We start from the raw sequence: 27606 nt of genomic DNA, 5'->3' as shown, positions 1-27606 counted from the left end.
CCGTTTGTTGTAGTCCTTAAAAAGTGATTTCTGTAAAATATCTCCCTTTGCTTTGAACTTTGAGCGTCGTAACTCTGCAGATTTTGTTTTTGCTCAAACAGCGACATCACACACTCACTAAAGTTAAAAAAGTCAGATCATAATCAACCAGCGCTTTAATGTGTTCAATATGAGACTATTTGAACCGGGATAAGCTATTCCTACCAGATCACATGATCAAGAAAACCGCAAAACTGGGAGAAAAAGACATTTTTCCTGTGGAAAATTCCCCATGGTAACATCGCAGTGCTTCTCGCACAGATAAATCCAGCCAAACACACGTGCACTCAGCCTTTTATTATGACATGAAGTCCCTTTACAGAAGTTCTGGCTCTTTGTCATGAACATGCGGGTCTGATCACAGAATGAAGATTTATTAATGACCCAAACGGCTCGGAAAGCCACATAAATCTCATGAGCATTTTCAAGCCTTCTGTAGAGCTGCGTGTAGCTTGAACTCGTTACATAATTAATGAACTTTGCACTGTTCCTGAACCGAATTGAGCTGAATAATGGCACTGTTGTCTTCAGCAGAGCTGCTTTACAGTTACTTTCATAATTCATGGATTATTCTCCGGTTTATTTCTGTGAAGCTGCTCTGAGACACTGTGTACTGTATAAAGCGCTATAGAAATACAGCTGACGATGTTAATGCATTGATACAGAAATATTAATTGCAATTATTTTAACATTCTGGCATCCTTTCATTTATTATGCAGCTACAAAATTTGAGTAAATGACATTTTTAGTGATGATCAAAGGAATGATGTGTAGATGTGGTGTATTAATATCCAGCTGTGTGTGTTTATGGATCTGCGTTCTCACATCGGATGGAGTCGTTGAGCAGTCGAGCCTCCAGCGCAGCGTATCGGAGCAGCAGCGGCTCGTAAACCTGCACACACACACACACACACACACACACACTCAATATCACACAGCAAAAGAGTCATGCGTTTGTCTCTCTCTCTCTGCGGTCAAGAACCGCTGGACGATACTCAGCTCATATTCCAGAGCTCTCTAAAGCACAGATATGATACGGGTTAGATCTTCTGCTGACCTTGAGGAGTTTATGCTAATATCTCACTAAGCAATTTGATAATAACATAAACATAAATAATTAAATTAGTTAATATTAATAATATGTATTAAATGTATGTGTGATGATTATTTTTATTATAATTATTATAATAAATTATTATTTTTATAATTGTATCATAATTATAAGGCAATATGATAAAAACATCAATGATTAATAAAATAAATGACATTGGTTAATAATAATAACAATTATTATATGTATGTTTGATGCTTATTTAATATTATTTTTGTTATAATTATTATATTTCATTTGAATGATTATTTATTATACTTATGTTTAATGATAATTTGTTATTATACTTTTTATAATTATTATTATATTTAAGTTAAATGATTATTATTATTATTAATATTGAATAATAATAATCATAATTATTATTATTATATTTAAGTTTAATTCTAATTTATTAAAACATTTATAATGATATATAAATTATAATATATTAAATATTAATAATAATAATAATAATAATAATAAATATATGCATGTTTGATGATTATTTAGTATAATATAATTATTTATTATATATAATTTTAATTATTATTTATTATTATGTTTAATGATTATTTGTTATACTTTTCATAATTTTTATTATTATATTTAAGTTGAATTATTATTATTATTTTATAATAATAATAATAATAATTATTATTATATTTAAGTTTAATTTATTATTAAAACATTTATAATTATTTGAATTATATGTATATTAATTATAAAAATAATTATTATATGCATGTTTTATCATATTTATGATTATTTGTCAATCATTTATAATTATTATTTTATTTAAACTGAATGATTATTTATTATTATCATTTTATAATGATAATGACAAATATTATTATATTTGTTTAAATTTTTTTGCTGTTGCTATTATTATTTTTTAATTTACTTTAATTTATCAATTAATATTTTATTGACACTTTTTGTGGATTGAATGAAATAAACCGATTTATTTTAACCCGTCAACTCTTCAGGCGGTCACATTCACACGTGTATGACGCCTTCAGTGCTATCTGTGTAGGGCGGAGCAGAAAACTCCCTCTACAGTGCCTTTAGATCTCACTAAAGAGTGCACTCGGATCAATACTAGACACGTGCAGCGACTGGGAATAAAACAATCATTAGGGTTTATGAATACATCAGATGACAGCGGGTCAGGACGGGTTTGTTAGACCGCCTCAATCACGTTTTTATCCCTCGGAAAACTGCTTTCCGGCCCTTGACATGATGCATTGATTTTGTGCGGCGGAAACAGCAGCTCATCCACGGCGTGACATGTCAACTGCATTAAAGGGTTAGTTCACCCAAAAATGAAAATTCTGTCATTAATTACTTACCCTCATGTCGTTGGACACCCGTCAGACCTCCGTTCATCTTCAGAACAGAAATGAAGATATTTTAGTGTAAATCTGTAACAAAATTGTAACGACGTCTTTAGTGCCTTTTAAGGGTCTTGAGAGTGAACCGTGCCATTGAGCCAATGGAGGCATTTCAGAGCATCAGATTTACACTAAAATATCTTCATTTGTGTCTGAAGATGAACGGAGGTCTGACGGGTGTCCAACCACATGAGGGGAAGTAATTAATGACAGAATTTTCATTTTTGGGTGAACTAACCCTTTAATACCACAGCTCAACTGCATTAATACCACTGCGTGACGTGGTATCATGAGCACAGGACAATTAAAGTGCAAACACAGAGGGTTGATGCAAGAGCAACACACACACACACACACACACACACACACACACCGACACACACAATATTACTGAGTCAGCGAAACCTCAAAAGGTTACAGCCCAGAATCAGCGTTTCTATAACACACTTAGTCTTAATAAACAACAGCAGTTTTCTTTCAGCACTTTATATATGTGCAGACGGGGACTAAAACACTTTGCGCTCAGGAAGACTTTTATTAATACTTTTATCTAGAAAGCTGACAGTCGATACATTTAAAAATGCTACAAAAGATTTCATTTCAAATAAACGCTGAACTTTCTATCATCAAAGAACCCGGAAAAAATCATATCAGAATGATTTGTGAAGGATCATGTAGCCTAGAAATCTAGACACATATAAATCTAATTTGCAGTCAGGGTCGTCTAGCAACTCTTTGTTAGCGTTTGAGCTGGAAAAACTAAAGTCTAGTCAGGCCAATCACGTCGTGTGTAGCGGGTGGGCGCATTAACATAATGACGGCAAAGGCCTGTTCACACCGGGACGAGTTTATCGCCAACGTTTAACGCCATGCACATTACAATTTACTATATATTCACATAGAAACCGGCTGATTTAAAGTGTAAAAATATTTCCCATTTTTACTGCATTTGACTGATTTTTACTGTAATAAATGCAGCCTTAGTTTTCTTTCAAAAACATAAAAAAAATGTGTACAGACCCCAAACTTTTGAGCAGTACTGTATGTGTTGTGATGGGCATCGAGTAAAAACCATAGACTGTAAAAAAATATAACGTGACGTCACCCGTAGGATCTGAAGAGCAGTTTTGAAGCGTAAAGTCGGGTCGAGTTGGCCGTCGCCATCTTGGCAGCGCATCACTCTATGATAACAGACAATGGGCAAAGATGCGGGACGTGGGCGGAGCTGAGGTGATGACTAACAGACAGCAGACAAACGACAATCCACCTGTCACTCAAAGTGGCCACGCCCTTAATTATGCAGAACTTTAAGGCTTAATATAATGTAAACGAATGAGTTATAAAAACATTCACCCCTCACAGTCGTCATGAAGGGCAAAATTAGCCGTATAGACCAAAAGCACAATGTGTCCCAGACTGTAAACATGTGTTCTTCTGCTGTAAAGTTGAGCATTTTAACATGAGCTCAATGAGATTCTGCTCCTTCTGGAGTCTGTCTCTAGTGGCCAGTCCATGAACTGCAGTTTAACTCACTTCTGTATCGGCTTCAAGAGAAACTGCGGGAGGAGCCGCTTGGTTAAAACTAGCCGAAACTAAGAATCCACTCAGGACAGATCTTGTAAATCTCTTCTGTTGACAGATGCAGACGTGCGACGCTCAGGACACATCAGTCTTTGTCTCACAGATTAACAAGTAAACGCAACTGCAGCTTCTTTTTTAAACGCATTATTATTCCTCAAAGCAAGTTTCCCGTATGAGCCTCCCCAGCAGACTGACTTCATCTATTTCTGCCTCCTCTAGGGCAGGAACTGTCACACACACACACACACACACACACGTTTCCGCACATAAAAACACAATGAACAGTAACGCGGCGTGATTGATTCCTCTCGTTCCCACTGATCAGAACTGACAGGCCGGCCGTAATGACATACTACAGTAAAATTTGACATAAAAAGTCAATTATGAGGAACATTGTGTTCTGCAGGAGAAAGTCTCTAACGCAAACTACATATTCAACCTTCAGCAACAGCACTCAGAAGAAAAACTGTTTCCTGTTGAGCCGTCAAAGCCAAGCTCGTGCATAGTAATGAGGCTTAAGTGTGAGCGTTACCTTGCCACCTCATTCAGAGAGCATGATGGGAATTTTTGTTCAATTTTTCTTTCGCTAAATGGAGCTGTCAATCTTTTGCTGTAATCGGGAAGGTCGTCAAACGCGTCTGACACACAAACTGGACCACCAAAATACTAAATATAATATAAACAGTTCATCATAACAAATCATACTTGTACATATTAATATCCAGATATATATCAAAAGTGCATTGTACATATGCAACATATTCTAACTTTCTCTCATATTACATAGAATAATTAATTTAAATAATATAATTATAATAAAAATTACTTGAATAATATAATTACAATATAATTACTTGAATAATATAATACAGTAATTGAAATAACTATAAATATCTTAAAATAAATACATATATAAATAATACATTTAAATGCATTTCAGCAAATTACTTTAAGTGAAATTAAATAAATACATTTAAATGCATTATATATATATATTAGGGCTGTCAAAAGATTAATCACGATTAATCGCATCCAAAATAAAAGTTTGTGTTTACATAATATATGTGTGTGTACTCTGTTAATTATTATTTAAATATAAATACACACACAAGCATGTATAATATTTAAGATTTTTTTTTTATTTTTATATATAAAACATTTATATTTATATATATTATAGATTATATAAATGTATATACAGTATATACATGCAAATATTTCTTAAATATATACATGAATGTGTGTGTATTTATATAAAAATAATAATTAACAGAGTACACACATATATTATGTAAACACAAACTTTTATTTTGGATGCGATTAATCGCGATTAATCTTTTGAGAGCCCTACTATATATATATATATATATATTTAACTGCATTTACATTGATTTATTGAAATCATGTAAATTAATTTTTAAATGCATTTAAATTTATTTAAATATATATATATATATTTCAATAAATTTAAATGCATTTAAAAATAAATTTACATGATTTCAATAAATAAATGTAAAAGCAATAAATCTATAAATATATATTTTTTAAATGCACTTAAATACATTTTAATAAATACACTTAAACAAATACATTTATTGCGCTTCAAAAATGTAATTAAATAAATGTATAAATGTACACACATTCAATAAATACATTTAAATGCAATAAATATATATATATATATATAAAATATTTAATACATTTAAATGCATTTCAACAAATTACATTTTAAATTAAATTAATAAATGTATATGCATTCAATAAATAAACTGAAATGCAATAAATAACTAATATTTAAATACATTTAAACAAATACATTTCCATGATTTTAATAAATAAATAAATATAAATGCATAAACAAAATAAATTGAAATGCACTTCAAATATAAAATAAATGAATAAATGTACACCCATTCGATAAATAAATTGAAATGCATTCATACAGGAGAATGAATCCATACTCATTTCTGTCAGGCATCAGGAGAAAAGCTTTGAAATAGAGTAAACTTCAATAATTGCTATTGTTGACTTCAGTGTTCAGGATCATGAATGCATCGGTGAGGTATGAGTGTGTTGTGTTCCTCCTGCAGGTTCATCAGCTCTACCTGTGTCTGTAAAGCTGGAGATGATCCAGCGCTCAATGAAACAGGCCTTGTGTAAAGTCGGCTCGTCCCGGCCTGACCCTGCTGAATGGGCAGAGGCTGGCGTGGCATTTCCTGCACAATCCGTCTCTCCAAATGGGAAGAAGCTTTTAATGAAGACGCAGTGACTCATAAAGCGGAGTTCAGCGGGTAGAAACGCAGGAGAGACGAAGCGGGAAAAGGTCAGAATGACTGCAGTTTCACTAAAATCAGTCAGAGCTGAATCTCCTACAAGAGTCGGGACTCAACAATAACAAGCCGCTCTCATTACCCCATACACGTGGACTTAAAGAGCTCCTGTTGAAGCTGTTTGAGCAGGAAAATCACTCTTCTCCATATCAGTGCCTTGAGTTTTCTTCCAGGAACCAACACATCACAACATTCCTCATTTAAATAATTAATATGCAGAATAAAGGGGCGGGGCCTGGTTGAGTTAGTACGTGGTGTGTTATGGTAAGGGGAAGAACATTTCCCCAAATATGCTGGAAGCACTTGCCCAATCACAATACACTGCTCCAGCCATCCAATCAGAGCACAGCGTGCATTTCAGAAGGAGGGGCTTCATAGAGACAGGAAGTAAACAGAGCGTTGCTGACAGAATAGGAAGAGAGGAGCCGCAACAATGGAGAATACGAGGAAATAATTAACATTCAAGCAGGAAAACCTGTAGCCTGCCGTGGCCATACTCAATTCTAGTCAGAATATGAGTCTGGTACCGCTCCATTGAGCTTTGATTATGGGGCGTGTTTCAACCGAGCCAGGAAAGACCTCAATTGGATAGACCCACAACCAATCAGAGCAACGGAGCGACGCGTAACGTTAGTTGTCAAATGTCAACAGAACTCAACTGCACTGTGTTGCCAAGTCCGTGTTTTTCTCCATGTCCGCGGGTTGTAGCGACCCCAATTATGTGATTATATAAACCCAGGAATGCGAATTTTAGCAGGCAACCTTGCCAAAATAACATATTTTGCCAACCAAACGCCATTTTTTTCCGGAGAACCCCCCGGAAAGTTATAGTTTTGGGCTATAGTTTTGAGTAGCAATTGTGCGCGACATTGCAAAAACACTTGGCAACCCTGTCTGCACGCACGCTGGATTAAGTAACGTTACAAGAAAAAGATGAGTGTAAACGATCTTTGCCAGTAATAAAATAATTTAAGGATACACAGAGTACTTACCAACACGATCATCGTTTCTGAGAGAAATAGTGAAGGTGAACGCATATACGAACAAGTTCTCCGTTTAGGATAAGAGCAAATTCAACCCAAGAGCCTTCGATGACGTGGATGATTACGCTACTGTTGATCATCTGTCCATCATCGTCTAAAGCCCGCCCTGACAATTTCATTGGTCCGAACAGTTTCTGTTCGGGCATAATTACTCCTCTATGGAGCGAGTCCAGACCGAATTGCCCGAGCAAAAAATTTTGTGGGCGGGGCTAAATTCGGCTGGCATCCAGGCTAGAAAACCTGCTCTAGTAGAGCCAAAAACACAATCAAGACTGTAAAAGAGCAGAATATGGATCTTTAATTTACGTGTTTAATCTATTATCCATATCCGATTCATGAACGAATTATTCCTTTGAGTCAAATCTTTTCGCTGAATCAATACCTGAACTGAATTGCTCAGGGTTGCCAGGTTTTCACAACAAAACCCGCCCAAATGCTGCTTTAAACGAGTCCAAAACTAGCCCAATTGCGGTTTGGGGGGTAAATCCACAGTGTTAAAGTAGCCTAAATACGCGGAAAAACACTGGTCCCGATCTCGAGTCAACGACTAAATGAATTTTAGTATTGTTTAATGACCAATTATATATTTTGGTTCTGATAACTATGCATCATCGGCTGCAACAAACTGAATTAAAACATTAACATTACAATAAACACCTTAATGCAACTAAATCAAAACGTAATAAACATTAAAAATGATTCAGTGATTCCTTTATTTCACTGACATTCTTAATTTTTTTTAAAGGAGTTGAAAATAACTGATTTGCAGACTTCCAAATATTACAATACATCACAGAAAAACTAAGCGATTTAGAAACGGATTTACCTTGAAAAGAGGTGATGATAAGAGCAATAACATCACCGCTGTGAGATTCAGTCCAAACTGAGACTGTTTTGTGATAGTCTTTGTTAGAAAGAGCCATGAATCATAAATAAATCATGATAAGCCATTGTTTTACAGCAAAGTGTTTATGAATTTATCAGCTATTCCTTCATAAACTGTATTTGCTGTAAAATGTGAACGTGCAGTGATGAAGCTAGCTGCACATTTTCCAGCTATTATATGTTAAAGAGCACCTATCATGGCATTTAAAATGTTCCAAATATTGTTTTAGAAGTCCCCAACAACAGTTTTGCATGCATGCAATGACAAAAAAGACTTTAGTTTTCTTATAATATGCATTTATTTTTACCTGTTTTGACAGCGATTCTCAAATGATTCCTTTAGTGATTCACTTTTCAAAACCTCGCCTTTACGTGACGCTAATCTGCGGTGATTGGTCCGATGACCCAGTCAGTTGTGATTGGTATAGTCTGTGCAGATATTTTCCGAAACGGAACGCCCATCAAAGTCTTATAGTGAGAGTAATTTGTTAATATGTGTCAGGAGTTATGAATATGAAAACCGCGTCGGTACCGTTAGATTGTAATATGAGCCTCAGCTGATCTCATTCATAAAAAAACTCCTCTATTCTCCTCACGAAGACTCGCGACAAATCAACATCCCTCAGGGCTTTTAGTTCAAAAGTGTGCAGATGAGGAGAAATATTGATAGATTCTCATATGTCTGTGTCAAATTTCTAAACAGAGGAGTATTTTTTATTCAATACTTCCTCACCTAATCATGAGTGATCGAGTCTCTTATGTGTTGTTTTCAGCTCATCCTGGCAGCCGGAGGGCGCTCTGTGCACATGTAGTCCACATACGGTACAGACAGACGAAGAAGATACCATGTGCCATAATAGAAGTCCAAAAGCTTCCTGAGATCATGAAACATGCAAATAGAGACATTTGAAGACTAATAAACACACAATCACGACGATGTATGGTTTGTCTTCAAGCCACTTAGTCTTCAAATGCTCATCCTTGGGCAGATGACAAAAGTTTGCTTTTGAGTCGCACTTCAGAACACAGCGTCTCGTCTCCATGATGTTTTGTAGTTTTCACTGGCGTCTCGTGGCCATGATGTTTTGTAGTTTTCACTGGCGTCTCGTGGCCATGATGTTTTCTAGTGTTCACTGGCGTCTCGTGGTCATGATGTTTTGTAGTTTTCACTGGCGTCTCGTGGCCATGATGTTTTGTAGTTTTCACTGGCGTCTCGTGGCCATGATGTTTTCTAGTTTTCACTGGCGTCTCGTGGCCATGATGTTTTGTAGTTTTCACTGGCGTCTCGTCGCCATGATGTTTTCTAGTTTTCACTGGCGTCTCGTCTCCATGATGTTTTGTAGTTTTCACTGGCGTCTCGTGGCCATGATGCTTTCTAGTTTTCACTGGCGTCTCGTCTCCATGATGTTTTCTAGTTTTCACTGGCGTCTCGTCTCCATGATGTTTTCTAGTTTTCACTGGCGTCTCGTCGCCATGATGTTTTGTAGTTTTCACTGGCGTCTCGTCTCCATGATGTTTTCTAGTTTTCACTGGCGTCTCGTGGCCATGATGTTTTGTAGTTTTCACTGGCGTCTCGTGGCCATGATGTTTTGTAGTTTTCACTGGCGTCTCGTGGCCATGATGTTTTGTAGTTTTCACTGGCGTCTCGTGGCCATGATGTTTTGTAGTTTTCACTGGCGTCTCGTGGCCATGATGTTTTCTAGTTTTCACTGGCGTCTCGTCTCCATGATGTTTTCTAGTTTTCACTGGCGTCTCGTGGCCATGATGTTTTCTAGTTTTCACTGGCGTCTCGTGGCCATGATGTTTTGTAGTTTTCACTGGCGTCTCGTCTCCATGATGTTTTCTAGTTTTCACTGGCGTCTCGTGGCCATGATGTTTTGTAGTTTTCACTGGCGTCTCGTGGCCATGATGTTTTCTAGTTTTCACTGGCGTCTCGTCTCCATGATGTTTTCTAGTTTTCACTGGCGTCTCGTGGCCATGATGTTTTCTAGTTTTCACTGGCGTCTCGTCGCCATGATGTTTTCTAGTTTTCACTGGCGTCTCGTGGCCATGATGTTTTCTAGTTTTCACTGGCGTCTCGTCTCCATGATGTTTTCTAGTTTTCACTGGCGTCTCGTGGCCATGATGTTTTCTAGTTTTCACTGGCGTCTCGTCGCCATGATGTTTTGTAGTTTTCACTGGCATCTCGTGGCCATGATGTTTTCTAGTTTTCACTGGCGTCTCGTGGCCATGATGTTTTCTAGTTTTCACTGGCGTCTCGTCTCCATGATGTTTTCTAGTTTTCACTGGCGTCTCGTGGCCATGATGTTTTCTAGTTTTCACTGGCGTCTCGTCTCCATGATGTTTTCTAGTTTTCACTGGCGTCTCGTGGCCATGATGTTTTCTAGTTTTCACTGGCGTCTCGTGGCCATGATGTTTTCTAGTTTTCACTGGCGTCTCGTCTCCATGATGTTTTCTAGTTTTCACTGGCGTCTCGTCGCCATGATGTTTTGTAGTTTTCACTGGCGTCTCGTGGCCATGATGTTTTCTAGTTTTCACTGGCGTCTCGTGGCCATGATGTTTTGTAGTTTTCACTGGCATCTCGTGGCCATGATGTTTTGTAGTTTTCACTGGCGTCTCGTCTCCATGATGTTTTGTAGTTTTCACTGGCGTCTCGTCGCCATGATGTTTTCTAGTTTTCACTGGCGTCTCGTGGCCATGATGTTTTCTAGTTTTCACTGGCGTCTCGTGGTCATGATGTTTTCTAGTTGTCACTGGCGTCTCGTGGCCATGATGTTTTCTAGTTTTCACTGGCGTCTCGTCTCCATGATGTTTTCTAGTTTTCACTGGCGTCTCGTGGCCATGATGTTTTCTAGTTTTCACTGGCGTCTCGTCTCCATGATGTTTTCTAGTTTTCACTGGCGTCTTGGAGCATAATAAGTGGGCTTATCGTATTCAAATAACTTGACAAGTTGACGTCATCTAGTCAGAGAAAAAGCTTCGGTCTTCTAACGATTCTTAAAAATGACTCGACTCTTACTTTTGAAAGAAAATAACTATATATACGGTGCACTGTCATATTTCAAACTTTGCAGGATGTTTTTGTTCACTTAGATCTATGTTACACACTACATGAAAGGTCAATTTCAAAATTCCATGATAGGTGCTCTTTAAAAACCTAAGAAAGGATTTTAAATTGTGTTTTTGTTTCATTCTTTCACTGCTATATATTTGAATCAGTTCACAAATGGCAGAGTATGAAGCTTATGACAGCGATGAAAACACTGCTGTGTGAGTGATGTTGAAGAGAATAAATCCTCATGTCAGATTGAGCCGGTGTTTGTACCTCCTGAGCTCCCGGTTTGGGTTTGACGGCCAGCTGCGGATCCGGAGCGCTTCTGAGCGTCTCGGTGAAAGATGCTCCCGTTTCTGCCACCAGACCTGGAGGAACACATGACGCTCAGGTTTATTCACTGTCACTGAACATACATATTGTGTTTTTTTATGCGTTTCATAGAGTTAAAGGGTTAGTTCACCCAAAAATGAAAATTCTGTCATTAATTACTTATCCTCATGTCGTTGGACACCCGTCAGACCTCCGTTCATCTTCAGACACAAATGAAGATATTTTAGTGTAAATCTGATGGCTCTGAAAGGCCTCCATTGGCTCAATGGCACTTTACACTCTAAAGACCCTTAAAAGGCACTAAAGACGTCGTTACAAAGTCCATCTCACTACTGTGGTTCTACAATAACTTTATGGAGTGACGAGAATAGTTTTTGTGCGCAAAAAAACCCTAAATAACGACTTATATAGTGATGACGATTTCAAAACATGGCATCATGAAGCTTCGAAGCGTTATGAATCAGTGAGTCGATTCAGCGGTTTGAAGCGTTATAAATCAGTGAGTCGAATCATGATTCGGATTGCGTGTCAAACTGCTGAAATCACGTGACTTTGGCGATCCAAACTGCTGAATCGTCACTCCATAAAGTTATTGTAGAACCACTGTAGCGAGATGGACTTTGTAACGACGTCTTTAGTACCTTTTAAGGGTCTTGAGAGTGAACCGTGCCATTGAGCCAATGGAGGCCTTTCAGAGCATCAGATTTACACTAAAATATCTTCATTTTTGTTCCGAAGATGAACGGAGGTCTGACGGGTGTCCAACGACATGAGGGTAAGTAATTAATGACAGAATTTTCATTTTTGGGTGAACTAACCCTTTAAAGGGTAGAGTATCAGTTGCTTGATGATTTTAAATGCTTATTCTGAGAAGTAATCTTTCAGACAACAGTGATACTCATCTGATGTCTTCACTACACAGTGAAATACAGCGTCTCACATGCATTAGGGCATTGAAAAGCAGCAGAATAATGAGAAGCAGCCACTGAAGGCCGGCATGAGAAGATACTGCGAGTTCATTTGAAAGGATTATCGAACCGAGCAATTTCCTTACGAGAGGAAGCAGTGCAACGTATCCACAGGAGACCATCTGATGTCATGTGATATTAGAGGCCAGCGTTGCTTTGCCTTATTAAATCATAGACAAAAGCAAAGCAGACTCAAAATAAGGTACCAGCACGGCTTACAAAGCCTCGCTCTGGCATGGCTGACCTTTCGTCGGAGTGGACGGCTCTATCGACATAATAGGCATGAGCTCACACTCACACAGCGACGGGCGGTCAGTGTGTTAAAGGATGCCACAGCGTGTTACGCTTTTTCAGAAGTTGCTTCATCTCGTGTGAAAGACTAATGAGGCTCTACAGCAACTACAGCAAAGTTTCTCTTTCTGCTCGCAGCCGTTGCGTCTGAGACGCTGGACGTCCACTCGATGGTCACTGTAGTCCAGATTACACAAAGAGTCGCAGTGGCATTTGAGTTTCATATGTCAGAAAGATTTATGATACTCTATAATTAAATATATATATATATATACAACTTAAATTTAAATGCATTTAAACAAATTCATGGAAATGCATTTAAGCAAATAAATGCAGGCAAGAAAGCAAACAATCAATCAATAAATCAATACATTTAAGTAAATTTAAATGCATTTAAAAGGTACTTAGTTACATTTTAAATGCATTTAAATCAAAAATGCATTTAAATCAAAATCAATCAATCAATCAATCAATCAATCAATCAATCAATCAATCAATCAATCAATCAATCAATCAACCAACCAACCAACCAGCCAACACACCAACCCACCAACCAATCAACCCACCAACCAACCAACCCACCAACCAACCAACCAACCCACACACCCACCACCAACCAATCAACCAACCAACCCACCAATCAATCCACCCACCAACCAACCCACCAACCAGCCAACCCCACCCACCCACCAACCCACCAACCAACCAACCCACCAACCAACCAACCAACCCACACACCCACCACCAACCAATCAACCAACCAAACCACCAATCAATCCACCCACCAACCAACCCACCAACAAATAAAAAAACCCACCAACCAACCCACCAATCAACCAACCAACCAACCAACCAACCAACCAATCAACCAACCAACCAACACACCCACCCACCCACCAACCAACCAATCAATCAACCAACCAACCAACCAACCAACAAATAAAAAAAACACCAACCAACCCGACAACCAACCCACCCATCAACCAACCAATCAACCAACCAACCAACCCACCAATCAACCCACCCACCAACCAACCAACCCACCAACAAATCCAAAAAAGCCCACCAACCAACCCACCAATCAACCAACCAACCACCCACAAACCCACCAACCAATCAACCAACCCACCCAACCACCCACCCACCAACCAACCAACCAATCAATCAATCAACCAACCAACCAACCAACCAACCAACCAACCCACCAATCAACCCACCCACCAACAAATAAAAAAAACACCAACCAACCCGACAACCAACCCACCCACCAACCAATCAACCAACCAACCAACCCACCAATCCAGAAACCACAATGAATGATTTTTTAACTATTTATTTGTATGATACAGTTGCAAATAAGTATTTGAACACCTGTCTATCAGCTAGAATTCTGACCCTCAAAGACCTGTTAGTCTGCCTTTAAAATGTCCACCTCCACTCCATTTATTATCCTAAATTAGATGCACCTGTTTGAGGTCGTTAGCTGCATAAAGACACCTGTCCACCCCATACAATCAGTAAGAATCCAACTACTAACATGGCCAAGACCAAAGAGCTGTCCAAAGACACTAGAGACAAAATTGTACACCTCCTAGGGCTATACGATTAATCGAAAAATAACCGAAACCGACATTCAGAACCTCTAACCAACGTATTTTTCCCATGTCAGTTATTTCGGTTTTAGTCACGTGACTCCGCCCCGTCAGTAACATCAAGTGCAGTTTGCAGACACACACAGAGATGCAGGAGCAGTTATCTGTGTTTATAGATGCCCAGAATCACTATAGTAACTGCATGTTTTACACAGTTTATCCAGGTCAGTTAATTGCTGTTCTTATAGCCTGCGCGCTGACATACACACACACACACACACACACACACACAGACGGCGCGTGCAAGCCCAATCAACCAACCAACCAACCAACCCACCCACCAACCAACCACCCACAAACCCACCAACCAATACAACCAACCAACCCACCCACCAACCAACCAACCCACCAACCAATCAACCAACCCACCAACCAACCCACCAATCAACCGATCAACCAACCAACCCACCAACAAATAAAAAAAAAAACACCAACCAACCCACCAACCAATCAACCAACCGCGCGCGCCCTGAAGGCAGACCTCTTTCACCTGCGTCCTCACAAAGCTTGTCATTTGTATGTGGTTTAAGCCCTGCCAGTTTTCGACCATCAGATGTGTATTATGTTGAACTAATGCCTGATATATTGTGACAAACGAGCACTCAGACAGAAGCGCGCAGAGAGTAGCGCAGAAACTCAACCGTTATAGACATATATTTTAATACCTTTGAAGTAAGTAGCCTACAAACCACAGCTTCATAATGAATGGAGACGGTATGAGTAATTCACACACACTATCACTCTCACATTAATGCATTCAAATAAATGTATTGTAGGCCTACTGTGTTAATTTATCTGTATCTGATGTACAACAAACAGAAATCTGCCCCATGGACAATAACTGCTGAAAGTGAACTGTTTCCTTCAAGTATTTTAAAATCACAATGCACAATTCCACCTTTAATAGTATAAAATATTTACAGTAAAAACCTTATCAGTGAACTTACTCAAAAACCTTAATATGAGGGCAAAAGAAAAAAGAAAAATAATCGTTCATTAATCGTAATCGAGGTCAAACGTTCAAATAATCGAGGTTTTTATTTTTGGTCAAATCGTTACAGCCCTAACACCTCCACAAGACTGGAAAGGGCTACAGGGAAATTGCCAAGCAGCTTGGTGAAAAAAGGTCCACTGTTGGAGCAATCATTAGAAAATGGAAGAAGCTAAACATGACTGTCAATCTCCCTCGGACTGGGGCTCCATGCAAGATCTCACCTCAGGGTCTCAATGATCCTAAGGTGAGAAATCAGCCCAGACCTACACGGAGGAGCTGGTCAATGACCTGAGAAGAGCTGGGACCACCGTTTCCAAGGTTACTGTTGGTAATACACTAAGACGTCATGGTTTGAAATCATGCATGGCACGGAAGGTTCCCCTGCTTAAACCAGCACATGTCCAGGCCCGTCTTAAGTTTGCCAATGACCATTTGGATGATCCGAGGAGTCATGGGAGAAAGTCATGTGGTCAGATGAGAACAAAATAGAACATTTTGCTCATAATTCCACTAAACGTGTTTGGAGGAAGAAGAATGATGAGTACCATCCCAAGAACACCATCCCTACTGTGAAGCATGGGGGTGGCAGCATCATGCTGTGGGGGTGTTTTTCTGCACATGGGACAGGGCGACTGCACTGTATTAAGGAGAGGATGACCGGGGCCATGTATTGTGAGATTTTGGGGAACAACCTCCTTCCCCCAGTTAGAGCATTGAAGATGGGTTGAGGCTGGGTCTTCCAACATGACAATGACCCGAAGCACAGCCAGGAGAACCAAGGAGTGGCTCTGTAAGAAGCAGATCAAGGTTCTGACCTAAACCCAATAGAGAATCTTTGGAGGAGCTCAAACTCAGGCCAGAAACCTGACTGATCTAGAGAAGATCTGTGTGGAGGAGTGGGACAAAATCCCTCCTGCAGTGCAAACCTGCTGAAAAACTACAGGAAACATTTGACCTCTGTAATTGCAAACAAAGGCTACTGTACCAAATATTAACATTGATTTTCTCAGGTGTTCAAATACTTATTTGCAGCTTTTTTTAGATTATGTCTCTCACAGTGGACATGCACCTACGATGACAATTTCAGACCCCTCCATGATTTCTAAGTGGGAGAACTTGCAAAATAGCAGTGTGTTCAAATACTTCTTTTCCTCACTGTAAATAGCTCCTGTGGCTCATCATCAGTAAGGATTTGAGCATGCAGGCTGAGTACTCAGATTAATATTATGCCAGTCACACTAATGGGAATGCTAATGGCTCTCTCCAGGTGTTACAGACGTCCTGGTTTGTTCTCCTGTTCAAGCAAACGCAGCAGAAACTCTGTTATCACTGGAGCAGCTCTAACGGCCAGCAGCGTAATAAATAAATCATGACAAGCGATTAAAATCAAGCGGCAGATGTAATGAAAATGGACTTGCGTTGACGTGAGCGCGGGCCGCTGTCCATCCGGTGGGCTGGTGTCAGAAGACCAGCGTAATTACGGCCTTCAGTTACGACTGATCGTCACATTCATTGCTCGGGGCTTCGTTTCTTTATGACTGGCTCGCGACAAGATGTTCTGCGGAATAATGAGGCCGACGCATGATTAATCCGTCTAATGGATCATAATCTAATAGAGTTTGGGAAACAGATTCAGAACACATCCGTCATGAACTCAATCACTCTCATCCTGATAAAAAAAGACACAGGCAAACATTTGTGTGTCGGCACGTCTGAGAGGAGACAGCATTTCAGACTAGATCAGACCTTTTTTAATGTTCGACACATTTTGCTTCTGTAAAGTGCAGAGGATCTGCCATAATACAGAATCAAACAATCATGCGTTCACACACAAGCACTGCTCAACTGACATTTCACTACATTTGAGTCATTATTCACTGAAATGAGCATGCATTAATATACATCAACTGGCAAGCATTACTGTGTTTTTATACACTATACTGCCAAAAGTTTTGTGACGCCTGCCTTTACATGAACTTCCCATTCTTCATCTGTGGGGTTTAATATGGAGTCGGCCACCACCTCTAACAGCTTCAGCTCTTCAGGCTTTCCTCCAGGTTTAGGAGTGTGTTTATGGGGATTCTTCTAGAGGTCAGGCACTGATGTTGGATGAGAAGGCCTGGCTCTCAGTCTCCGCTCTAATTCATCCCAAAGCTGTTCTATTGGGATGAGGTCAGGACTCAAGTTCCTCCACACCAAACTCCTCATCATGTCTTTATGGAGGCGCTTTGTGCACTGGTCAGTCATGTTGGGACAGGAAGGGACCGTCCCAAAACTGTTCCCACAAAGTTGGGAGCATGAAATTGTCCAAAATGTCTTGGGAGTTCCTTTCACTGAAACTAAGGGAACCCTTGAAAAAACAACCCCACCCCATAATCCTCCCTCCACCAAACTTTACACTTGGCACAATGCAGTCAGGCAAGTCTCGTTCTCCTGGGAACCACCAAACCCAGACTCGTCCATGGATTGCCAGACAGAGAAGTGTGATTGGTCAATCCAGAGAACACGTCTCCACTGCTCTAGAGTCCAGTGGCGGCACGCTTTACCCCACTGCATCCCACGCTTTGGTGATGTAAGGCTTGGATGAGCTGCTCGGCCATAGAAACCCATTCCCCGAAGCTCTGCACACTGTTCTTGAGCTCATCTGAAGGCCACAGGAGTTTGGAGGTCTGGAGCGATTGACTCTGCAGAAAGTTGGCGACTTCTGTGACCCTCAGCATGCGCTGACCCCGCTCTGTGACCCTCAGAATGCGCTGACCCCACTCTGTGACCCTCAGCATGCGCTGACCCCGCTCTGTGACCCTCAGCATGCGCTGACCCCGCTCTGTGACCCTCAGCATGTGCTGACCCCGCTCTGTGACCCTCAGCATGCGCTGACCCCGCTCTGTGACCCTCAGCATGCGCTGACCCCGCTCTGTGACCCTCAGAATGCGCTGACCCCACTCTGTGACCCTCAGCATGCGCTGACCCCGCTCTGTGACCCTCAGCATGCGCTGACCCCGCTCTGTGACCCTCAGCATGTGCTGACCCTGCTCTGTGACCCTCAGCATGTGCTGACCCTGCTCTGTGACCCTCAGCATGTGCTGACCCCGCTCTGTGACCCTCAGCATGCGCTGACCCCGCTCTGCGACCCTCAGCATGTGCTGACCCCGCTCTGTGACCCTCAGCATGTGCTGACCCCGCTCTGTGACCCTCAGCATGCGCTGACCCCGCTCTGTGACCCTCAGCATGCGCTGACCCCGCTCTGTGACCCTCAGCATGCGCTGACCCCGCTCTGTGACCCTCAGCATGTGCTGACCCCGCTCTGTGACCCTCAGCATGTGCTGACCCCGCTCTGTGATTGAGTTGCTGTTGTTCCCAATCGCTTCCACTCTGTTATAACACCACTAACAGTTGAGTGTGGAATATTTAGTATAATATTTGGACTTATTGCACAGGTGTCCACCGATCACGGCTCCACGCTTGAGTTCTCTGAGCTCCTGAGAGCGGCCCATTCTCTCACTGATGTGTGTAGAAGCGAACACACACACACACACACACACACACACACACACACACACACACACACACACACACACACACACACACACACACACACACACACACACACACACACACACACACACACACACACACACACACACACACACACACACACACACACACACACACACACACACACACACACACACACACACACACACACACACACACACTCCTGAGAGCGGCCCATTCTCTCACTGATGTGTGTAGAAGCGAACACACACACACACACACACACACACACTCCTGAGAGCGGCCCATTCTCTCACTGATGTGTGTAGAAGCGAACACACACACACACACACACACACACACACACACACACACTCCTGAGAGCGGCCCATTCTCTCACTGATGTGTGTAGAAGCGAACACACACACACACACACACACACACACACACACACACACACACACACACACACACACACACACACACACACACACACACACACACTCCTGAGAGCGGCCCATTCTCTCACTGATGTGTGTAGAAGCAAACACACACACACACACACACACACACACACACACACACACACACACTCCTGAGAGCGGCCCATTCTCTCACTGATGTGTGTAGAAGCGAACACACACACACACACACACACTCCTGAGAGCGGCCTGTGCAAAATTCCCTGCCTTGCGCATGTGCTCGTCAACTTGTTCGGACTTGTCTGGTGCATGCGCAGAGAGTTTTCATCTCAGCAGCGTCCAGTAACGGAGTTATACGGAGTTTTCCTGGCTTGTTTATTCCTCAAAAGTCTGTTTTTCCTTGTGTGGTATTGCTGTGCGTTAATAACTCCGTAAGTAATAATATTTATTGTCATTGTAGACGTGTATCAGAGTGTGTCATCGTGTAATTCAGTTGATTTCACCTCAGAAGTATTTTGTGTCAACATATAGCGTAATGCTCACCTATGTGAATAATCAGTTAGTTATTTTGTTATTAACAATGTTTATTCGTTGATAGAAAATATTTGTTTGTAATATGTTGATGGAAATATGTATCAGGTCTGATCGGCATATTTACATTGTTATACAGAGCGCAGGGCAGTGCTAACGCGCACACACTTTTGTAACCCGACACCGCTTGTTAGCAGCAGCAGCGGCAGCTCCGCTCCTTTTAATGCAGCTGCATTTAGCGCCTATATATGGTGCAATAAGCTCTCGTTCACAGTTACATTATACAAATTTAACTTATAAGTGTAGTTATACAGTTCTTAACTGTGTATCTTGTGTCATGTCCTTATCATGTATATTTACGATCCTTATTTGTTCTCTCACAGAAAACCACATTTATGTATCCACGCAAACTTGTGTATGCCTTGCAATTGGATGACTGAATAAACTATCATCAAAGTTCATTCTGGATTAGCTGCAGTTCTTTCTAGCCGAAGAATTAGGCCAGTTGAGTTCCAACCATCCCACTGCGCACAGAATATCCCACAAATTGGTCCTTCGAGCCGGATTCGGGACATCAGCTGCGCTATGGCTACATCCAGAGACTTCTTTGAGGGAGGACAAGAGCCAGATCCTCGTCCAAGTCGTACCCGGCGGGTGCCCACCTACTTGGAGGATTATGTGCTTGATTATCCACCTCCGCGCAATGTTCATTCATCACCAGCAGAGGTCGCTGAAGGAATATATCATGCAAGCCAGGATCCTTATAGGGGCTATATTACTCCTGCTCCAGCGGCCAGAGACTTTGAACGTGGGAAGCTGCATCACTTAGAAGCTCGGTGGAGAGATTTAAGCAGTGAGATGAGAGAGCTTCAAATTAGAATGGACAGTGCTAGACAGGCATCTTTTGCCTCTAGATCTCCTGCTTACGGACACTACCAGAGTCTTCCTCATGTTGAACTCAGTAACAATGGATTAGAACCCTCTGTGACTGTAGCATCATCCCCACAATATGAGGAGACACTTTACCAAGAGCCCTCTATGCAGCCGGAACCAATCATGCAGCCACCTAATATAGGTCGTGTATGTTCCCTGCCAGGGCCACAGTCTCAGAGACCATTTACAGAACTCCGACGATCAGACTCATGGCCCCCCACAGCTGCTCCGCCTGTTCAGCCTGCCTATCCTCAGGTACAGCCACAGCATCGGCCGACTCCAGTGCAGCCTGCACCGGCCCGCATACAGCCACCACATCAATCAGCTGCTGTACCGCCTGCGCACACTTATGTGCAACCCCGACGTCAGTCAGCTGCTCTGCAAACTGCGCCAGCCTCACTGCAGCCACATTACCAGCAGACGGTGCCAGCTCCAGTTCAGCCTGTACCAGCGCAACCAGTGATGCATCCTCAACGACCTTATCAACCACTACCTCAGCCTCTACCTCCTTGGCCTGGACCACCACCACAGTATTATTATCCCGTCAACCCTGTGGCACCTGGACTGATGGAAATGGCCATTGCGTCCTCATATGGCATACCCAAACCAAAGCTGGCAGTCTTCTCCTCAGGGAAAGAGAGTGATTTCCTTATGCTTAAGAAGGGACTGGACAGCATCCTTGGCCCACACAGACATCTAACAGAGGACTATAAATATCAAGTGCTCTTGGATCATCTACATCTGCCTGCCGCTTACCAGGTAGCTAAAAGGTATGTCAACAGCCCATTTCCCTACACCAGTGCCATGCAGGCTCTCGAACAGAGATACGGTCAACCAAGACAGTTAATTCAGAGCGAGCTGAGAGCCATCCTCAATGCACCAGTTATTCGACCGGGTGATGCGCAAGGATTTGAGGACTTTGCTGCAGCTGTTAATACACTGGTGGGAATGTTGAACACAATGGATGGGCCCTCTAGATACGAACTGCAATGTGGCTCCCACGTTGACACTCTACTGACCAAACTGCCTGGCAGCTATAGAGACTCATTCATAGAGTACTGTCTCAACCATCACATCATTGTGAGTGGCAGTTCCAGGACTTACACATTGCCAGAATTTGCAGAGTGGCTGGAGAGGAAGGCTCAGGCCATTCAAATATCTAGGCGGGTAACAGGGCCAGTGCCTACAGAATCCTTCCGGCGAGAGCAGAAACCTCTTTCTCATCCCAAAGCCAGGGTAGCTACAATCCTCACAGGCAGTGAACAACCTAAAGCTGTTAATTTGGCCTCCAGCTCCCTCACCGACACTAAAATAGCAGTTATAGCCAAAAAGCGGGAGCGCTTCAAGCCCTTTTGTCCCTTCTGTAACAACCATGAACATTATCTCAATGCTTGTGCAGCCTTTTGCAAGTTGAACCACACACAAAGAGGAAGCTGGATTAAAGAACACAAGAAATGCTGGAGGTGTGGACGAGGTCACGAACAAGACAGCTGCACGCTCAAGAAAACTTGCTCTACCTGTGGAGGACTCCACCTGCCCGTTCTGCATGAAGTTGCGGTCAAGGCAGAAAACCAAAGCATTCTCACAGTGAGCACAACCACTTCTCAGGTTTACTTGGATCAGGCCAGTCATTCAGGCAGAGTGATGCTGAAAGTTGTCCCGGTAAGACTTCGCAGTGGTAAAAGGTTCCTGGACACCCATGCTGTGTTGGACGATGGGTCTGAAAGAACGATCATCTTGCCAGCAGCAGTCAGGCAGCTGGGCTTGAAAGGATCTGAGGAAAACTTGACTCTTCGAACAATAAGACAAGACCTTGTTCAACTAAGAGGAACCACAGTCTCCTTTGAGGTATCTGCTCTTTCACACCTAAGCGTTAAACACCAGATTCGGAACGCATTCACAGCCGCAGATCTCAACCTTGCTGAGCAGTCATGTCCCGCGGACGCACTTAAGAGGAGATATGGACACCTCAGGGCCATTCCCTTGTTAGCGTTCAGTAAAGTGCAGCCTTTGCTACTCATAGGATCAGATTATCCACAGTTGATCACACCAAACTGCCCCATCCGTATGGGACCGCTTGGTAGTCCTATAGCGGTACACACACTTCTTGGCTGGACAGTTCAAGGACCAACAACCTTTCTCCAGCAGCCCTCAAACGTAAGCGTATGCCTCCACACCACATTCCTTTCTCCGATGCAAGATTTACGTCAACATGTGGAGCGGTTGTGGCAGCTTGACATACTGCCACAGAGAAATGAGAAAGAAGTAGTCCGCTCCAGGCAAGATAAATCTGCACTTGCCATGTTGGAGGAGAAATCGGTACGTGTTACAGTTGATGGTACAACACGTTATGCTACCCCACTACTTCATAAACGAGATGCGGCTAAACTCCAGGCAACACCCAACGCTGTCATGGCTCTTTTAAGAGCCACAGAACGTCGCCTTGTAAAGAACCCTGACCTGGCAAACGTGTACAACAAAGAAATACACAAACTTGAGGAGGCAGGTTATGCGGTACGAATAAACAACCCAGAAGCCAATTCCAGTGATTCATGGTACGTTCCTCACCACATTGTGCTCCACAATGACAAAGCCCGGGTCGTCTTTAATTGTTCATTCACCTACAATCAAATGAACCTGAATGACAATCTACTACCTGGTCCCACTCTTGGTCCACCACTGTTGGGAGTCCTGCTCAGGTTCAGAGAGTATGCCGTTGCCATAAGTGGAGACATACGGGCCATGTTTCACCAGATCAGACTGTTACCGGAAGACCAGCCCCTGCTCCGCTTTCTCTGGAGAGACATGGAAAGAGATCGTAGCCCAGACATCTATGAATGGCGAGTGTTACCATTTGGGACCACCTGTAGTCCATGCTGCGCTACTTATGCTCTCCAGAGACATGTCAGGGACAACAGTGAAGGCAATGAAGATGTAGTTGAGTCCGTTCAGCAGTCTTTCTATGTGGACAATTGCTTACAGTCTCTTCAGTCTCAGCATCAGGCTAAGAAACTCATCGACAAAATTAGAGCAGTATTAGCTGCTGGTGGCTTCGACATAAGGCAGTGGGCTAGCAATGTTCCCGATGTGATTGCACATCTACCCTCTGAAGCCAAATCTGTAGGCTGCGAGCTGTGGCTCTCAGCAAACAAAATTGATCCGCAAGAGTCAACCCTCGGCCTCGTGTGGCACTGTTCCCAGGACACTTTAGGCTATAAGCACAGGCCTGTGTCAACAATTGGGGAAACCTCAATGAGAAGTGTCTATCGCATCCTTGCAAGCCAGTATGACCCACTCGGATACATCATCCCTTTCACCACAAGGGCCAAAATCCTGGTGCAGACACTTTGGAAGAGGGTTGGAGGTTGGGATGAACCTCTGCCTGCTGACATCTTCTCAGAATGGCACACATGGGAAGAAGAGCTGCCTAACCTACAGAGAATAACACTGCCCAGGTGTTACACACCTGCATGCAACAACACCATGTCCATTATTGATATGCATGTCTTCTGTGATGCTTCGGAGAAGGCATATGGCTCTGTAGCTTATCTACGGGTGGAAACGGCTGATGATATCCAAGTTGCATTCATCATGGCGAGGTCACGGGTGGCACCCAAGAAGCAACTCTCCATGCCACGCCTGGAGCTCTGTGCAGCATTGTCAGGAGCTCAGCTTGCTAAAACACTGAGCACAGAGCTTACACTTAATATCAGGCAGACAGTAATGTGGTCCGATTCAACCACTGTTCTCCACTGGATACAGTCTGAGTCATGCAATTACAAAGTGTTCGTTGGCACGCGAATTGCAGAAATTCAAGAACTCGTTGGGTATGAGAACTGGAAATACGTGGACTCAGATAACAATCCTGCCGACGATATCACTCGCGGTAAGACACTCACATATCTGTCCCATCCCTGCAGATGGAAGCAAGGTCCAGCATTTCTGCAACAATCTTCAGACCACTGGCCAAACCACCCTTCAGTGCCAGTTGAAGATTCAGAAGAACTCCGTAAATCCTCATTCTGTGGTAATATCTCAATCAGTCATGCCTCTTCACCTAATGTAGATAACTGCAACTCATGGGATGACCTCATCATGACCACCTATCAGTCCCTTCATGGGGCGGCAGCACCCCCTATGTCGGCGACAGAACGCATAGAGACTGAAACGGCTGTACTCAGACGTGCACAGATGGAAAGTTTTCCTGATGAAGTGCATGCCCTTAACGTCAATAAATCTGTGCATTCAACCAGTCGATTGCATTCCCTTGCTCCAACTTTGGACCCTCAACTTGATCTGATTCGAGTGGGTGGTAGATTACGCAAAGCTGCAACACTATCAGAGGATACACTTCACCCTATCGTGCTGGCACCAGAACACCCCATAACAAAACTGTTAATCCAAGACTTTGATAACCGCTTGATGCACGCAGGTCCTGAAAGAGTTTTCGCAGAGTTAAGACGAACCTATTGGGTTCTCAGAGGCCGCCAGGTGGTCAAAAAGCACCAGAGACAATGTGCTGAGTGTAGGAAATGGCGTGGCAAGCCCACTGTACCTAAAATGGCAGACCTGCCTGCTTCCCGTCTGAGGATTAACCAGCCTCCATTCTGGTCAACAGGAGTTGATTGTTTTGGTCCATATGTAATCAAAATTGGCAGAAGGCAAGAGAAGAGATGGGGCATAATATTTAAATGTCTCACTACAAGATGCGTACATATCGACTTGTTATGCAGCATGGATGCCGATTCCTTTTTACTAGCCCTCAGACGCTTCATAGCTAGGAGAGGAAAGCCCTTTGAGATCATCTGCGACAGAGGAACCAACTTCAGGGGTGGAGAGCGTGAGCTCTCTGAAGCCTTCGCTGAAATGGAACCATCTCTCCAAGAGCAACTAGCCAAACAAAAAATCTCCTTTCATTTCAACCCACCTCACGCACCGCACTTCGGAGGAGTATGGGAGAGGGAAATTAAATCTGTCAAGGCTGCGCTCCAAGTTGTTCTGAAAGATCATACTGTCTCTGAGGAAGTCCTTACCACAGTGTTGATCGAAGTGGAAGGCATCCTAAATTCGAAACCCCTGAGGTACGTATCATCTGATATAGCGGATCCGGATCCTATTACCCCCAATTTGCTGCTTATGGGGCGGCAGGACGCTTCCCTACCTCAGGCTGTGTATGGACCCAGCAATCTACTTGGACGGCGACGCTACAGACACAGCCAAGTGATCGCTGATCACTTCTGGACCCAGTTCCTCAGGAACTACCTACCCAGTCTTCAGCTTCGACAGAAGTGGCAGAACATCACACAAAACCTAGCCGTCGATCAGGTTGTGTTGATTGCAGACTTTCAACTTCCCAGAGCCCAATGGCCAGTCGGTAAGGTAACCAGAGTCCTACCAAGTGACGATGGTGCAATAAGAGCCGTGGAAGTAGACATTAAAGGGAATATCTATGTCCGCCCGGTTGCTAAACTCATTGTATTGCCTGAAATGCCTAAAGATTAGTTTGCAGCACTAGTAGTGGACTTTTTGTGGCATTTTGGGGACTTACAAATTTCCTACGTAAATTTGTGGGGCGGCTGTGCAAAATTCCCTGCCTTGCGCATGTGCTCGTCAACTTGTTCGGACTTGTCTGGTGCATGCGCAGAGAGTTTTCATCTCAGCAGCGTCCAGTAACGGAGTTATACGGAGTTTTCCTGGCTTGTTTATTCCTCAAAAGTCTGTTTTTCCTTGTGTGGTATTGCTGTGCGTTAATAACTCCGTAAGTAATAATATTTATTGTCATTGTAGACGTGTATCAGAGTGTGTCATCGTGTAATTCAGTTGATTTCACCTCAGAAGTATTTTGTGTCAACATATAGCGTAATGCTCACCTATGTGAATAATCAGTTAGTTATTTTGTTATTAACAATGTTTATTCGTTGATAGAAAATATTTGTTTGTAATATGTTGATGGAAATATGTATCAGGTCTGATCGGCATATTTACATTGTTATACAGAGCGCAGGGCAGTGCTAACGCGCACACACTTTTGTAACCCGACACCGCTTGTTAGCAGCAGCAGCGGCAGCTCCGCTCCTTTTAATGCAGCTGCATTTAGCGCCTATATATGGTGCAATAAGCTCTCGTTCACAGTTACATTATACAAATTCAACTTATAAGTGTAGTTATACAGTTCTTAACTGTGTATCTTGTGTCATGTCCTTATCATGTATATTTACGATCCTTATTTGTTCTCTCACAGAAAACCACATTTATGTATCCACGCAAACTTGTGTATGCCTTGCAATTGGATGACTGAATAAACTATCATCAAAGTTCATTCTGGATTAGCTGCAGTTCTTTCTAGCCGAAGAATTAGGCCAGTTGAGTTCCAACCATCCCACTGCGCACAGAATATCCCACAGGCCCATTCTCTCACTGATGTGTGTAGAAGCGAACACACACACACACACACACACACACACTCCTGAGAGCGGCCCATTCTCTCACTGATGTGTGTAGAAGCGTCTGCAGGCCTAGAGCTTGAGTTACCTGTGGCCATGAAGTGATGAACACCTGAACTCAATGATCTGG

The 27606-nt window shown here is 42.5% G+C and overlaps 1 protein-coding gene across 2 annotated transcripts in view; it reads right to left on the bottom strand.

Moving 5' to 3' along the window:
• Positions 1–317: 317 nt before the first annotated feature.
• Positions 318–27606, bottom strand: part of xylb (xylulokinase homolog (H. influenzae)) — a 71086-nt gene continuing 43797 nt past the window's right edge. For both annotated transcript variants that reach the window (XM_079806379.1, XM_079806380.1), the window contains 2 exons: positions 11688–11782; positions 318–931 (listed from right to left, as the gene is read on the bottom strand). In XM_079806379.1, coding sequence (XP_079662505.1) covers positions 845–931; positions 11688–11782 — 182 coding nt within the window. In that variant the 3' untranslated portion in view covers positions 318–844. The remainder of the gene's footprint in view (positions 932–11687; positions 11783–27606) is intronic.

The sequence above is a fragment of the Gobio gobio genome (assembly GCF_949357685.1).
Source record: "Gobio gobio genome assembly, chromosome: 23".
Classification (NCBI taxonomy): domain Eukaryota; kingdom Metazoa; phylum Chordata; class Actinopteri; order Cypriniformes; family Gobionidae; genus Gobio; species Gobio gobio.
The sequence above is the reverse complement of the archived record's forward strand: the minus strand, read 5'-3'. Positions and strand labels throughout refer to the sequence as shown.